This window comes from Gekko japonicus, unplaced genomic scaffold (genome assembly GCF_001447785.1).
Source record: "Gekko japonicus isolate JY-2015 unplaced genomic scaffold, Gekko_japonicus_V1.1 scaffold548, whole genome shotgun sequence".
Lineage (NCBI taxonomy): Eukaryota > Metazoa > Chordata > Lepidosauria > Squamata > Gekkonidae > Gekko > Gekko japonicus.
The window spans coordinates 218,843-234,533 of NW_015169791.1; the positions used below are offsets into that span (position 1 = coordinate 218,843).

The 15,691-nt window shown below is 40.1% G+C and overlaps 1 protein-coding gene across 3 annotated transcripts in view; it reads left to right on the plus strand.

Annotated features, from left to right (window-relative positions):
* TPH2 (tryptophan hydroxylase 2) overlaps positions 1 to 14,414 on the plus strand; it is a 116,119-nt gene extending 101,705 nt beyond the window's left edge. For 2 of the 3 annotated variants that reach the window (XM_015417028.1, XM_015417029.1), the window contains exons 9-11: positions 11,855 to 11,950; positions 14,008 to 14,141; positions 14,240 to 14,414. In XM_015417028.1, coding sequence (XP_015272514.1) covers positions 11,855 to 11,950; positions 14,008 to 14,141; positions 14,240 to 14,414 — 405 coding nt within the window. Of the gene's footprint in view, positions 1 to 11,854; positions 11,951 to 14,007; positions 14,146 to 14,239 lie in introns of all 3 variants that reach the window. The other variant, XM_015417027.1, reaches the window with a different exon arrangement.
* Positions 14,415 to 15,691: the final 1,277 nt, after the last annotated feature.

A 15,691-nucleotide genomic window follows, 5' to 3' on the forward strand; every position in this document is an offset into this window, starting at 1 on the left:
TATGGATGATGCTTTGCAGTGTTTCATAGAGTCAATAATTTTTCATTTCTGGCATAGAAGAAAGGTTCCATCCTCGAGTATTTCAACTTGTATTCCGAGGTAGAGTTTTACATTACCAAGCTGTTTGACTTCTACTTCCTTGTTCAGTCCATCAGCTATTTCTTTAATATCCTCTCTGTTTTGACAAGATACGATCAAGTCATTAACGTAAACACAAACATATTGGTATTATCCATTTTTAATTCTAGTGTACAGGCAAGGTTCAACTTTCGCTTGCTCAAAGCCTTGCTTCTGCAATAGTTCTGTAATTTTATCATACCAAGCCTTTGCTCCTTGTTTTAGTCCATAGAGTCCTTTGTTGAGTCTGTAAACATAATTTTCTTGTCCTTTGACTTTGAAACCCTCAGGTTGTTCCATAAATATATCCTCAGATAGTTCTCCATTGAGGAATGCTGTCTTTATATCAAGATGCTCTACAATCAGTTTGGTGTAGTGGTTAAGTGTGCAGACTCTAATTTGGGAGAACTGGGTTTGATTCCCCACTCTTCCACTTGCAGCTGCCGGATGACCTTGGGCAAGCCATAGTTCTGTCAGAGGTGTTCTTGAAAAGAGCAGTTTCTATCAGAGCTCTCTCAGCCCCCCCTACCTCACAGGGTGCCTGTTGTGGGGAGGGGAAGGGGAAGGAGTTTGTAAGCTGCTCTGAGACTCTGAGTGAAAGGCAGGGTATAAATCCAATCTCCTCCTCCTCCTCTTCTTCTTGATGCTGCAACACTAAGAAGTGTTCTGAATGTTGATTGATTGATAACTGGAGCAAAAGTTTCAAAGTAGTCAGCCCCATATTCTTGTGAATAGTGTTACGCCAATCGCTTTATTTACAGCAGATGGCTAACTTTTACGGAGATCGTGTCTACCCCCAGGGCCCCAGAGATGGAGACAAGACTGGTGTCTTTCCAAAACAAATTGTCTTTTTACTGAGCAATATCAAAATCACATACACACACAAAATCAGTCTCACATTCGCATACACTCACGGTTCCTTTAGATTTACAGAAAGATATCAAGATAGTTTCTCATTTACTTGGAGGTAGGTAGGTATACGGTTTAATACTTGCCTGTTCCAGTAGTCTTGTCTGATGCAATAAGAATTGGGGATTGAAAGTAAATCTAGGGGGGGGGGGCTTCTAAGCACACTGCCAGAACCAGCCGGCAAATGTGGACCTTCTTGGCTGCGCACACCGAAAGGCCAAAGGTAGACAAAAGGTTATTGAGTAGGTAACTGGACGGGGGAGGGTTTTAAAGAAGAAAGAGGACGTTGAAGGTAGTTGGCTAGCAAGGGCTTAAGGCATTGTCCTTGCTTTTTATACCTCAATCTTTAGGGTGGTTGGTAACCTTGCCATTCTGTTATCCACCTGATCATTAAGCCGTCCCATCTCTAAGCTCATAGGTGCATGTATAAAAGGGGCTGATCTAGGGGTTTGGTCAGTGCTTGAAACACTACCCTCTAACGTAGGTACCACCATCTGGTTAGGTGTCAAAGCTCTGCTTCAGGACCTTTCTTTGATGTGCAGATAGATACCAGCTTTCCCAGGCAATCAAATAAACATTCCCAGAGGAAACGGCAATTCAGATGTAAAGTTCAGTACGTGGATTGCATGACATCAATCCTTCCAGCAATGGGGGATTACTTGTCTTTAAACTGTGGTTTCTACTGACAATGGCGACATGTGCTTCTTCTCCCTCAGGCCAGGATCTTTGTGTGTCACCAGATTCATTAGCATGAAAGTGCAGGCAGCAAGCAGACTTTCTCTTCAGGTGAAAGTCTATTACTTTGACGATTCAAACAGTGTTCCCTGAACCTCTGGGTGTGTGTGTGCACAATTCATATGGTGTGTCAGCAAACATCAGTCCACAAGGATGCAAATATTTGTTCATATCTCTACAATAGCCTTTGCTACTAGGCATGCTTTGTATAGTTCTACAGTCCCATTATCTCTATACTTGATTTTGAATACCCATTTGCATCCAACAGGCTTTTTGCCTGGAGGTAACTTTGTAAGAGTCCATGCTTCTTTCTCATATATGGATAGTATTTCCTGTTCCATTGCTTCAATCCATCTGTCTCTTTCATTCGCAGGCAGATTGCATACTACTTTCCAGTTCTCAGATTCTTTTGCAGATTGTACAGTTTCACAAAATCTATATTTCTGTGGTTGTTGCCCTTTAGAGCTTCTTTCTGATTATCTCACACTGGTTGTGGGGTCTGTTGTGGGTTCTGCTGCCTCCTCTGGAGCGGTTCCCACTTTCCCTTCTCTTCTGGTAGGTTCTTCAGAAGGTAGACCTGCCAGTTCCCCAGTGGTCACCACAGGTAACCATGCAACCAATTCTTCAGGAGCAGTCACAGAACTCTTTGGATCAGTTGCATTGGAAGCACATGGCAAATTGCTTTCATCTACATATACAACATTTCATCCCCCATGTGGTTTTGGGGGATGTATATCCTGCATCCTTTCCCACCAACAGGATACCCTACTTCAAGTCCGATTTCAGCTCTGGGGTCAAGTTTTCCCCTTTTCTCCTTTGGTATGTGAGCATACCCTTTGGAACCAAAAGCTTTGATGTGCTTTAGTCCAGGCCGCTTTCTAAACTAGTCCTCAAATGGAGTGGTTCCAGTTACCTTTGAGGGTACTCCATTGTATAAATACACTGCTGTGTTGACAGCATCACCCCGTAGGGTATTTGGTAGACCAGAATGTATTAGCATAGCCCTGCACATGTCCTAGATTGTTCTGTTCAGCTTTTCAGAAGAGCCATTGTGTTGAGGCAAGTGCAGGATAGACACTTTGTGTTCAATCCCTTCAAGTTCTAGAAATCTTTTAAATTCTGCATTGCAATATTCTCCACCCCCATTGGTGCATAATTTTGGGGTGCTTGGCCAAACTTATTTTTAATTGTGGCCACATAGTATTTGAATTTATTCAGTGTCTCATCTTCATCATATACACAAAAGTATATTTTGCTTTCAGTAAAAGTCACAAAGTATTTGTTCCTGGCACAGGATGGCACTAGTGGGCCAACAAGATCACTATACACAGTATCTAGGAACTTCTCCTTGTGAGTAGTGGACTTGCCAGTGTACTTTGGAGGAGTTCCCTTTGCTTTGAGACATGTCACATCTCTTGTCACAACTTTCAGCAGAAATTCCACATTCTTTTAGCAACTTTTCAACACTCTGGACCCCCCGATGTGCAAACTTCAAATGCCATGCATACAAGCAATTCTGATGACTACAAGATTGATAAACTTGTCTCTCATCAGCATCATCAACTTCTGATTTTCCACTAACATCCACAAGATAATGAAATCCATTTCTCTCCTCCACTTCAAATTCAATCCCAGACATTTCAGCAACAATCTTACTTCCTTTCCTTCTCTTAAGCAATACTTTATGATTACTTTCCATAAGTCTTTTGGCTGAAATTAAATTATCAGCTGCTTCACAAATCAGAACCACATTATTTAATTTAACATCCATCACTTCTCCAGTTGTAGTGAGGAGTTTAATTGGCACTGTCCCAACACCCTCTATATTAAGAGGTTCCTTATTAGCTTAGTACACTTCAGGTCTATTGTTAGTATCAAGTTCACAAAACAAGTCCTTATATTTGCATATGTGTGTACAGGATCCAGTGTACTAAAAATACTCTTATTTTTATCATCTTCATCACAGATTCTAAAAGCATAACCTCTGCTGGCTGCATTAAAACTTCCCTTTGAGGTCTAAAACCTCTGTGGTTGCTATGATTTCCTCTTCCACCAGGTGTCACTCTTTCAGTCTGAACACGTGCACCAATGGATTTTTGTCTGGTATCTCTTTTAAATTCAGTTTCTGGAATTTTAAATTCACAATCTCTGGCCAGATGATTTTCACCACATATAGAACATTAAATTTTCTTTTCCCTTTTAAATCTGTGTGTATGTTTCCAACTCAAAACAGACATCTCTATGGCTGCCAAGCCGCGGCGGGGGATCCGCACGTCTTCACAGGATCCCTGCTGCGAGGGACAGAGATACGCATTGCACCGCCCTTGCCAGGATGTGACGCTACGTGTCGCTCTGGCAACGGGACTCCAAACAGCCCCATTGCCAGAGCAACGCATAGTGTCAGATCCTGGCGACGGCAGTGCAACGCATATCGCTGTCCCCCGCGGCAGGGATCCTGTGAAGACGTGTGGATCCCCCGCCGTGGCTTGGCAGCCCTAGACATCTCATTAGACAAAGCATCCTGACTAGTTCTGGAGTCATACTCTTCCTTTAAAACCATCAATGAACCATCAAGTGTTAGATCCTTTTAGTGTCTTAGAGACATTGCTAGACCTCTGTATCTTGTAGGGAGTCCATTCAGTATAGCAGCAATCATGTCTAACTGGTCAGGAGTCTTTCCAGGTTTTTTCAATTGATTGTAAGTCCCCATTAGCTTCTTTAATTAATCAGATAAAGAATCACTTTCCTTTACTCTAAAGTCAAATCTTACTCATTGTCTCCCCTCCATACCTCTCTTTCAGGTGTTCAATCATTAATGTGGAAGTTTCTATTATATGCAGGCTAGGCACATCATGGCAATTAACTGAACTCATAATCAAGGACTTGGCATAGTTATCTAGTCTTCTGAAGGCACTTTTCTCTGGCTGACCTGCAGGGACTTCCTTTATTAAAATATCTTCAGCCCCATATATCTGCAGTCTATTCTTTTGGGAGCTGAGCCACCAATTAAAATTATGCTGGGTCAACTTGAGTGGACCTAACCCCCCTGGGTTGGGATCTCCAGCACGGAACATACTCACATCTGCAGCTGATTCAGAAGTCGTGCTTGGTGTCTGTGAATCACTCATCTTGACTTGCAGGCTTTTAGCAGGCACTCAGCAGGCGCTCACAGGGTTAATCCTGTCTTCAGAGCAGGAAGCAAGGGCTGGCTGCAAGCAATCAGCTTTTCCTCTGCTGGGATTTCAAATACACAAAAAGGCAAAAAAATTTCAAAAGAAATAGTTATCAGCTGCTACAGTAGCACAGGCAAGCTGGTGTAGGGAGATTTCTTAAATCAACATGAATCTAAGTCACCTTTCACAGCTGCAGTGTGCCTGGCAGAGAGAGTAAAAACTTGCAGAAGAAAAAAAGTGGTTGTTTTAAAATCAAGCTCTCAGGTTCTAATTAGCTGAGCCTCTCTTTTTCAATCCATTGAAGCATTTAAAAGTTACTTCACTTAGGCATATCAGAGAAAATCAGTTAATCAAACCATCCAGCTCTGCTACCAGAATATGTTGGAAAAAACTGGTTAAAATACTTAAATATTCAGAGATTGCAATGAATCTTTGCTTCACTGGAGAGGAGGCATTTTCTTCTATGTAAAAATTTTTATTTCTAAAGGGAAGGGTACACAGGAAATCTACAAAACAACAAAGACACCTAAAGCTACATCTTTACACTTTGACCACACGGTCTACAATAATGGAAATTCTTCTTCTTCTTGACCCCTAGAAGGAAATCACCTGAATACAGTAACCAATGATTGTGAGTAAACAGACTTCAGTTTTGCAGGCTTTGTTTCCATTAGCTCTGTGCCAGGTTTCCTTCCAGGTCAGTTTAAACAATAGCACACAAGGTAAGCACACATTAACCCTATAATGACTGAATTTTAGACCTTCCAACATATATTTTCAACAGACACAACATTCCAAAGTCAGCTGTAAGAACCTCACTTACGTGTTGTGGTGGCATGCTCCTTTTCCCAAGAAAGGTTGCATTGAAACAGCATGGATGACTAGCACTTCTTGTTTACATTTTTGAAGAAGGAGATGGAAAAAACCAAGTTGCTCTATAGAAAGATACCAGTAACAAGCTGTAAAACGCTAAAGGAGAATTGTATTGACTTGTCTAGAAAAGAAGGGAAGGAGGGCTTACTAAATTGCAACATTTTAGAATATTTGACCTGGTCATGTGACCCAGCCACCAGCACTGCAGCCTCCTTGCCCGTCCACTCGCTTGTTGCCCTAGCAGGTAATGCTAGGGAAGGTATTTTCCCACCCATTACCAGAGAGAGACAAAGGGAGGGAAAGCCACATGAGGGTCTCCGCTTGAAGCACCTGTGCCAAAGAATGGGGGAGACTGTGCCAAAGACCCCCCCATCCTTTGTTTTTAGTGTGGGCTCGCTGACTGGGCGGGGGTGTGTGAAGGCAGCACCTCCCAACTGTGGTGGGTCTGTAGCCCAGATGCCCTCCCCCAAAGAGCCTCCTCCTCTCCTCTCCTGTCCTCTCCTCTTTCCAGCTGCCCCACAAGAAAAATATATGCCCCACAAGCCAAAAAATCCTGGGCATCAGTGGAAAATGACTTTTGGACCCTCAGCTCAGAACATAAAGAGACAATATCCAAATGAAACCTTATTCGTACCTGTTTAACTTCTGGATTTGACTTCAGGAGAAAATGGACGATGGGTGACCAAAGTTATGCTTTGGGGAACAATCATTTTACCACTCATTTAAAGCGAAAGGTTAGCTGCAGAACACAACTTTAATTCTTTTGGCTTTTCATACTATTTGCCCTAAAGTAGTTGGTGTCCAATTTAAAAATTATCTTGCTAAGCAGGACGTTTCTCTGCTTTCTAAGGTTAACACCCTCCCTTGGTTTAGCATGTCCAAATTTAAACATGAATTGTAGCTTTTTGACCTTACTGTTTTTCCAGAACAAAAGGCCCTAAAGTGCACAAGGCTTTCATCCAGTCTAGGAAAGCCAGTGCTTTCATCCCCTACAGAAAAGTTCCTTTTGCTGCAGTGTTTTATCTGTAGTCCAAATTCTGCAGAAGCGACTCCTCATCTGCTATACTATTTCATTAATAAACAGAGGAGGGCTAAGTTCAATTCCCAAGTTGCCTCGACACTTTGACAGTGTGGAATAATCTGCAAAACAGGCAAACGAAAATTAACTGCCAAAAGTGAGATAATCAAGGAACAAATAACCTCTTTGCAGTATCGGTAGGGCCAGTGGGTGTATTATCCCACCAGGAGCAGGTGTCGTCCCCCTCCCCCCCCCCCGGTGTATTTTGAACAACACTTTTTGCACTTGTATAACAACTTCTGGTTTAAAGGATGAGAACTGTTTTTTTTTTTCTGTTTAAAGGATGAGAACAGAAACATATATGATTAAAACCAATTTGTGGTGGCTGAAGCTTCCCCCCTATGTCGTAATTCTCCATATTCTATATACCTGATCTGTACATCCAAGTTTCTGCTATTTCCATGTTGATTTTTCAAGGTTGCTATACCTTTAGGATGCTTAAGTGATCCTTTAAAAAATCTCCCTTCAGAGCCTATGACTGACTGTGTTTAAGGGGGTAACACCAGGAAATTCCTAATGTATTTAATGATAGTTAAAAAAAATGAAATAAATTAATGATAGTAAAAACTTCTGAATGTAAACATAACTGTTTTTAATCCAGTTTACATGCTCTTGATGCCAGCAGTTTGTAGGCCTGCAAAAAGCTACCATGTTTTCCCGAAAATAAGACACTGTCTTATATTTATTTTTTCTCAAGAAGACACACTATATACATTCAGCTTATATATACATTCAGCACTAGGGCTTATACCACAAATGCATATAAATCCTGCTAGGGCTTATTTTTTGGGTAGGTCTTATTTTCGGGGAAACAGGGTATGCTTTGGCTTGGGAACAGGCTCCTGTGTATTTGGAAGAAATTGCCGATTTCTTTGGAACCTCACATGGGCATGCAAGTAGTCCCCGAGCCTTCTCAAGAGGTCTGGAGAGTCCTGGGCAACCTCTATCCCCTAACCAGAATAAAAAGAATAAATAATATAAATAGATAATAAAAATTTCATTTGGATATATTTTAATTTAACAAATGCTCTTCTAGCCTTTTTTAAAAGCCCCCCCCCCCCCCGGGTTTGAGGCTCAGGCCAAATGGCCCTCCTGCTTGCCCCCTCTGATTGGCCCCACACTGAAGAAGGCTGGGTAGAACTGAAGGCTGTGCTGTCTTTGTATTAGTAGCTGAGAGATCTAAACAATTTACTTGTGCAGCTAGGCTGTTGACAAGAACAAAGGTCTACAAGAACAAAAGGAAATACAGTATAAATAAGCTGAACAAACATAATAGTATATCTTGGGCTGGTTGGAATTTGATAGCTGGTTCCTCCAAAGTCACTGGCTCCAAAACAAGATCCCGGAAGCCCTTGTCCCTAAGTTAGCACTTCTGGCTACACCCAAGCTTTATAGTACCTGCAGGGAAAGGAAGATAAACTTAGCCAGGATGAAGCTCACCTATTGCTAGTATACTGCAAGCAAGACCTTCCTCCCCATGCTCTCACCAGAAGAAGAAGAAGAAGAGATTGGATTTATATCCCACCCTTCACTTGGAGTCTCAGAGCGGCTTACAAACTCCTTTCCCTTCCCCTTCCCACAATAGACACCCTGTGAGGTGGGTAGGGCTGAGAGAACTCTGACACAAACTGCTCTTTTTCAAGGACAGCAGTGGCAGAGCTTGTGACTGACCCAAGGTCACATCAGCAGGTGCAAGTGGAGAAGCTGCCTAGGGGAGACGGCAGAATAGGTTTTGAGTTGTACTAGGTAAGACATATTGTAAAATTTAACCATATTTCTGCCTGTATCATTAATAGGTGAACAGATACATGTTCCTGCACCCAAAAAGTATCTTTTGGAAATACATCTTATTGATTTCAATGGGTCCAGTAACTTCCAGACAATGTGCTTAGTTAGTGCCCTTGTGTTTGATATGTTTCGACTAACTGAGTCAATGAACTGGAAAGATCCCATGCTGATTCACGAGATGTGAGGAATACTTTCTCACATCTATTCTGTATTCCTGCTTATATATTTTAAAACAAAAATCTTCATTCCTTTTTTCTTATTGATTCATGGTCCAAATGTTGCTTTAAGCAAAGGTCTTTATGGCACCATCAAAAAAAAATGTTAGAAACTTTGCTTCCTTTTATCAGCTGAGCTTCTTCTTGCCCTGCATGTTGCATTGATCATTTCCACAATAGGCTCCAATTTAATGGTGCAATAGAAAAAACACCTCTCTGCTGATCTTGCATTTCTAGGTTTTCCTCTGGTTCCTGCTGACACAATCAGGGCAATTCCCTTTTTCCCAGTTCAAGACACCCTTACACATGAGTGCATCTTGTGGTTAAGCAAATTGGGGGTGTAGACTGTTAACATCAGGGGGCAGCATGAGGCACTGCTGAATTTGTGTTGTGTTGTTACACTGCAATATTGGGTATAGTTTAGGGCCACTATCCAGCTCTTAGTCCTGCTTAGTCATTGTTACACGTGATTGTCTTGCATCATATGTATCTATCAGTAAGACTAGATAAGCACTTGGATGCATTAGGTTCTCCATTTATAAATGCATAAAACATACACAGATGTAGAAGCCTTTCTAAATTGAGAATTGCTATTCATTTATCCTCTTCCATTGTTTTAAAAGGAAAGAGCGAAATACAGCCAATGAAAACCAAAGAGCATCCCAGAAGAGAAATGTTTGTTTTAATAATTGGATGAGCTTGAGAAATGAATTTAATTAGTCTTTTTTATTTAAGAATAATGAAAAAACTCAAATAGCTATACTTAAGGCTGAGATTGTAAAAGAATAAAAATGATTAATAGACAGGATGTTAATTAAAGGGAGTAAACCTGATGGGAGCTTGTTGGACAGTTGTTTAAAATATGAATCCTATACTATTAACGTGTGTTTTCCTAATCAATGTGATTCGTTGGCTGAATAGTTCTCTAAAGCACTGAAATCAACAGATGTGATGTACTGATTATTCTGCAGTGGTTAAAATAATTGCATTAAGGACTAATGCTCTGAAGATGGCAGCATTGGGTGAGATACCTCACTCCATGGCCTAACAAAGGCTTTGTAGATTCATTGCAACATATTTTTTTTCATTCGAAGGGTACTCCTCAATGCATAATATTGATAAAAAATTAGGAATTGGCAGACACAAATACATTTTACCATCTGAGCATTTCATATCTGGTGTATTATATATGTTCACAAAATACAGACTGAGTTCCCTAAAACTGAAAATCTGTTATTTTGGCATGTGTGCATGGATTTGGAATACATCCCTTTTAAGGCACTCCTTTGTGGTACTTCTCTGCCATAGCTGATCTTACACATAAACATAAATTCAATGACATACAAAACTTCTTAGGCAGACAGACAAATAGTACTGCATATCTACAAATGAGTGCATGTGACAGGGAGATTATGGCCAGCATGGCAACTATTTTGTATAATGATATATCCAGTGTGACAATAATCTGAAGGTGGCAAGGCAGGGTCAGAATGAAGAATGCACATTAAATATCTTGCTTATTTGGCTTCCTCCTCCTGCACTGCAAGTGATCCCTCAGCAGATGTCTCAGGTAGACAACCAGGAAGACAGGAATTAGCACACACAATAGTACTGTCACATGTCCCCCTCCAAAAAGCTGCAGTGATTCAATTGCCTCGGTTAATTTGCTCGTCTGTTTTTGTTTACAAAAATACTTAATCTGAAGCTCTTAACAGCTCAGAATCAAATTCACAATAAACTATAAAAGGCCTTGACGTTGATATGCAAAGTCATACAGCCAATTTGCATATCATTTTTTTTTTAAACCACAGAAGATAAAAGCCAGGATCCAGAGAAACACAGAACTGGTTCTGTGAGCCCAAGGGGGCTTCAGACTTCTGTTCTTGGCTGAAAAAGTATCTTCCAATTTTGCATGGTAAATTGGTTTTGAAAGTGAGCAGGGCTTCAAAAGTCACTAAGGTCAGCCATTCAGAGTCCCCCCCCCCCCCCAAATTCCACTTGGCTAGTTCAAGTTTTTTATGTAAGCCTTTTTTTAAGCTCACATGAGTAAGCCACTCAAATGAGATGTTATTTCCATGGGTAATCCAGCTGCAGTGATACTGGCAGCTCTAAAAAATAGCTGGAAACAAACTAATGTCATTCAGCATCTGCCCACACCTGAAGCTATACTGAAGATTCCAAGATGAACCTTCTGAATGTCTGATGTTGGGTTTTTTTTTTTTTTGAGAAGAATATATTTTTCAGATTCAGCAAGAAAAAGTAGTAACAGCTGTGTGTACTTCAGATAAGAGTTGAGAACCTTTCATACATTTGGTGCTTCTACAGTCCAATGTCAGTTTTAAAATGTTGACAAGGACCAAAAGATCACAGAGGGGAGCATTGCCTCTACAGACTTACCCAGGAGAAATAGATCTCATTAATTTTTTTTGTTACTTCATTCATAATTGTGGAAATTGATTGCTTTTACTTTATTATTGATAACATAGTTATTATAACAAAGAGACTTCTGACACTTTTAAAGACTAACAAATTTTCTGTTGTGTAAGCTCTCATGAGCCAGATTCAACTTCACTGTTTGCATGGTTTATTACATGGTTCATTGTGCTGTCCATTGTGAATGATTTGTCAGCCCCGTGCCTTTTTCTTTGGTTGATTATGTGGTGGGGAGAATGCTGAAGCAAATCACACACACATGGACCCATAAAGTATTTTCATGGCTCATGGTGATTTTGATAGTGATTCTTCCTTAATATGAATCCTATACGATTAAAGAACCCAAGGAAATAAATCATAGTAGTGCTGATTTAATTCTTCACAGGGAAATAGTTTTTAAGGAACTGAGCCATGGCTGTCCTTGGTTGAACTTGTTGAGAAAACATGAAATTCTGAATGAATGGTATAAGCAAGCTACTTTCAACAACTGCAGGGATCTGTAGCTGTCCCCAACTGTGTTTTTCTTTTTGCAGTGCTATTTTTTCACCATTGAGTTTGGCCTTTGTAAGCAAGATGGGCAACTCCGGGCATATGGGGCAGGCCTTCTGTCTTCCATTGGAGAACTTAAGGTATGTTTGCAAATCAACATTACAGGAGGATAAATTAATTTCATCCCTTAAAATTATCTTGTGGAATCTCACATGTACTTCTCTGGGAAGCTGGTTCCTTCTGGCATAAGCTGAATTCATCCTAAACATGATATCAGTTTCATCCAAAACTTTCTCTGTTTCACCTGTCTTCATATATTTTGCCAGAATGTGTGACATCTTTCTCCTTAATCTATTGTATCTTTAACTTTCCCTTCCTTTAAGGAACTTAGGACAGTGTAAATGGTTCTCTCCTCTTTGATTTTAGCCTCACAACAATTCTGTGAGATTACTTAGACTGAGAGACAGACCTACAGACAGACAGGCCCATGGTTTTGTAGTTAATTCATTCCTAAATGGGGATTTGGACCTAGGTTTTCCATGGCCTAGTCTGATACTCTAACCACTGCATCACACTGCTCCTAGTATTTTTGCTACGTTATGTAGAATCTCTTCCCTGAAAATTTTGGACATCCACATTCAACATGTTTTCAGCTGCCAGAATAGACTTAGGTAAGGTTTGTAAGGTAAAAAATGACCAATACGAACAGCATTTGTAGACAAAATTAAATCTTTTTATTTACATATTAAACTATCAGTATTGCTAAAAACAAAGATTTGTCTTGGTTGGATAAAATTTGGGAGTATTATCATTCATATGAAACAACTGTTATAATTTTATGTTATATATGTTGTAGCTTCAATTATTGTTTATTTAAAGAAATAAAAAGTTATTAAAATGCCACAAAATTCAAATTGTTTTGATGATGCTACATTGTGTTGCAACTTTGCTGTGCTCCTTTTCAAAGGAATGGACTGCAAGAAGCAGTCATCTGGGTACAAGTCAAGGATATTCTAGTTTTATATATACCTTCCTTTCCCTTGTAGTGCAAAGCAGCTTACAATTCCAAGATAAAAAACATACCAAATACAATAAAGTATCACTAAGCGCCCTGCCCTACCCTACAAAGCTCTAAGCCCTTTGGGCCATCTGTTCCACAGAGATTGTATCCTCCTTTATGCCTTATTAGCTCTAAAATGTACCCAAAATGCTCTCTTAACAAAGCAATCCATGTACCAAGTCTGGATTGTTTTGGGAAGGATTAGTATGTTTCCTTAAAGGATGCTTCAGCTCAGGGCTTGCCAGCATGAACAATAGATATCCCAACATAGTGACTGATTAATAAGTTAACAAAGAGGTGTGTCATCCTACAGCAATCTAGAGCAGTCTTGACCACCCATTTACTGTCCAGTCCTTCTAATCTTGCTGAGTGTCTAAAGAATATGCATGATGAGACTTCCTGACAGTGCCATATTTGGTCAATCCAAGCCAATTTCAAACAAGTAAAATAAGAGACTGTTTTTCACATTTTTGTCCCTGACACAAACAAAAAGATGATTTAATGACTTTTCTGGAAGTAGCTGCACATCCTTTTCTCATTTTCCCATGCCCCTAAATGCAGCTCTTGGCCATTGCCTGGCAGCATTCAGAGTGCTCCAGTGAAATTAGTAGGATAACGTCTTTTATCAGCATACAATAAATAAACATGACTGTTTAGCATATATTCAAGCCATTTCTAGATCTAAACTCATTCTCATGATGGGATATTGGCTGTGAGACAAATGACACAGATTGTGTGAATGACATGGTGAGATTTAAAAGTACCTGTCCAGGTGAACATTATTGCCTTCTGCCTTTGGAAAGTGGATAATTTTGCTGCACCTGCAATTATGCTTGGAATATATATTTAATAACCTTCTTGGTGATGATTTAGACATGCTTCCTACAGGGTAGAAACGTCTCTTGATTGTTCTTGATTATGTAGTAATTTGGGGGGGGGGGTGGAGGAGGAGGAGAATGATCGTAGAGAACCTAATAGATTGTAAAATAAAATTGATTTATCCTATTCATGATGAAAGGCCATTCGGGATAAAACATGTGGGTCTAGCAACTGTTTGAGAGCATACTATAATGATGATATAAAAGCACTTCAGAGTTCTATAATATAATTTAACAGATGCTGTGTTGTATTTTGCAGCATGCTTTGTCTGATAAAGCCAATGTGAAAACATTTGATCCAAAGACAACCTGTTTGCAAGAATGCCTTATCACTACTTTCCAGGAAGCTTACTTTGTCTCAGAAAGTTTTGAAGAAGCTAAAGAGAAGATGAGGCGAGTTGTTTCTCTTGACCCTTAAAAACAACCCCCAAATCTAATTTTCTCTTATCTGGATGTGCAGAAATAGGAGTTTAATTTTATTTTTCTTACAGGGAGTTTGCAAAATCAATCAACCGTCCCTTTTCTGTATATTTCAACCCATATACCCAAAGCATTGAAATTCTGAAAGACACCAGAAGTATTGAAAATGTCGTCCAGGATCTTCGGAGTGACCTGAACACCGTGTGCGATGCTTTAAGCAAAATGAACCGATATTTGGGGATATGACTTTTTCGGTGCTTTGTAGTCTTGAAGCCCAGCTGTGCCAGCACCATTATGAGATGCTATTCCCTTTGTATTGCAATCTGTCCCCTCTCTCTTGCATGAACATCAGCTTGCTCAGTGTGTGCTCTGTAGCTTCAGATATGCCAGCACTAGCATGGAAATTCACAAGGGCATAAAAGCAAGAAAGTTACATCAATAAATAGACATTTGTAGTGGTGGTGGGGAAGCAGTAGCATTATAATAGAATCACAGCAGTCACAATATTTCCCAGTAAAAATGTAATAAGGACTGGATAAAATGTTAATTTCATTATGTTTGATGAAATAAAAGTTTATTGAAGACCATAATACATGAGCTTCAATGGGTAAGAGATTTCTAGAAGATGAGCATAACCACCACCGAAAAGGCCCTGCCCCTTGTACTTACCCTTATAGCCACAGATAATTCTGGTACTCCAAGCTGTGTCGCCCTGATAATCTTAGCACATATGAAGTGCACATGAAAGAAGGCTCTCCTTGAGAAACCCTAGGCCCAATTTGCTAAGGCTAAGTTAAGATCAGCACTTCAAATGAAGACTAGCAACCCAAGGAAGTAAGCTAATACAGGTCTTTAAGCACTGCTGTCAGTGCTTTCATGTGGCATACTGCTGTTATTAAATGGCCACCACAGTCTCATCAGTTGTGCTATCCAGGCATAAGTAGCCCCATACACAGCAGTCTATTCTGGAGTTTATCACGGCATGTGTAAAAGTGGCCAAGTCATCTTTTCTACCAGGAGTGGCTGCACAACCAAAGCTGATACCAGTTATTCTGGAGATTGATGCTACTTGAATCCTCCAGGTGCATTCTTGGGTTCAGCAACATCCTTAAGCCAATCCCTTTTAAGACAGGACCACACAAGCAGACCCAGCAATTGAAATGAAATTCTATAGGGCTGGTTCACACATGCTTCATTCATAGTTTGATGCTTGTGGTGACTTGCTGTGAATGCATCCTTGCCAATCAGAGAGTTCTCATTAACTGCTGTATTTTGAGATGGAATGAGCTCATGTGCTCAGCTGTGAGTCAGTAAGTGCAGAATAATCTAGTTTACTTGCACACACAAACACAGCCCGATGTGCTATTGAAAAATCTTATTTGGCAGGGATTTTGTTTTCTTAAAGAGAGAGTTTCTTTGAAAAAGCCAAATATAAGGAATTACTCCTCTGTCTCCAGTAGGGATTTTTTTTTCTTTATGACTACTAAGGCTCCTCCAGGACATGGGAAGGGGAAAAAAATATA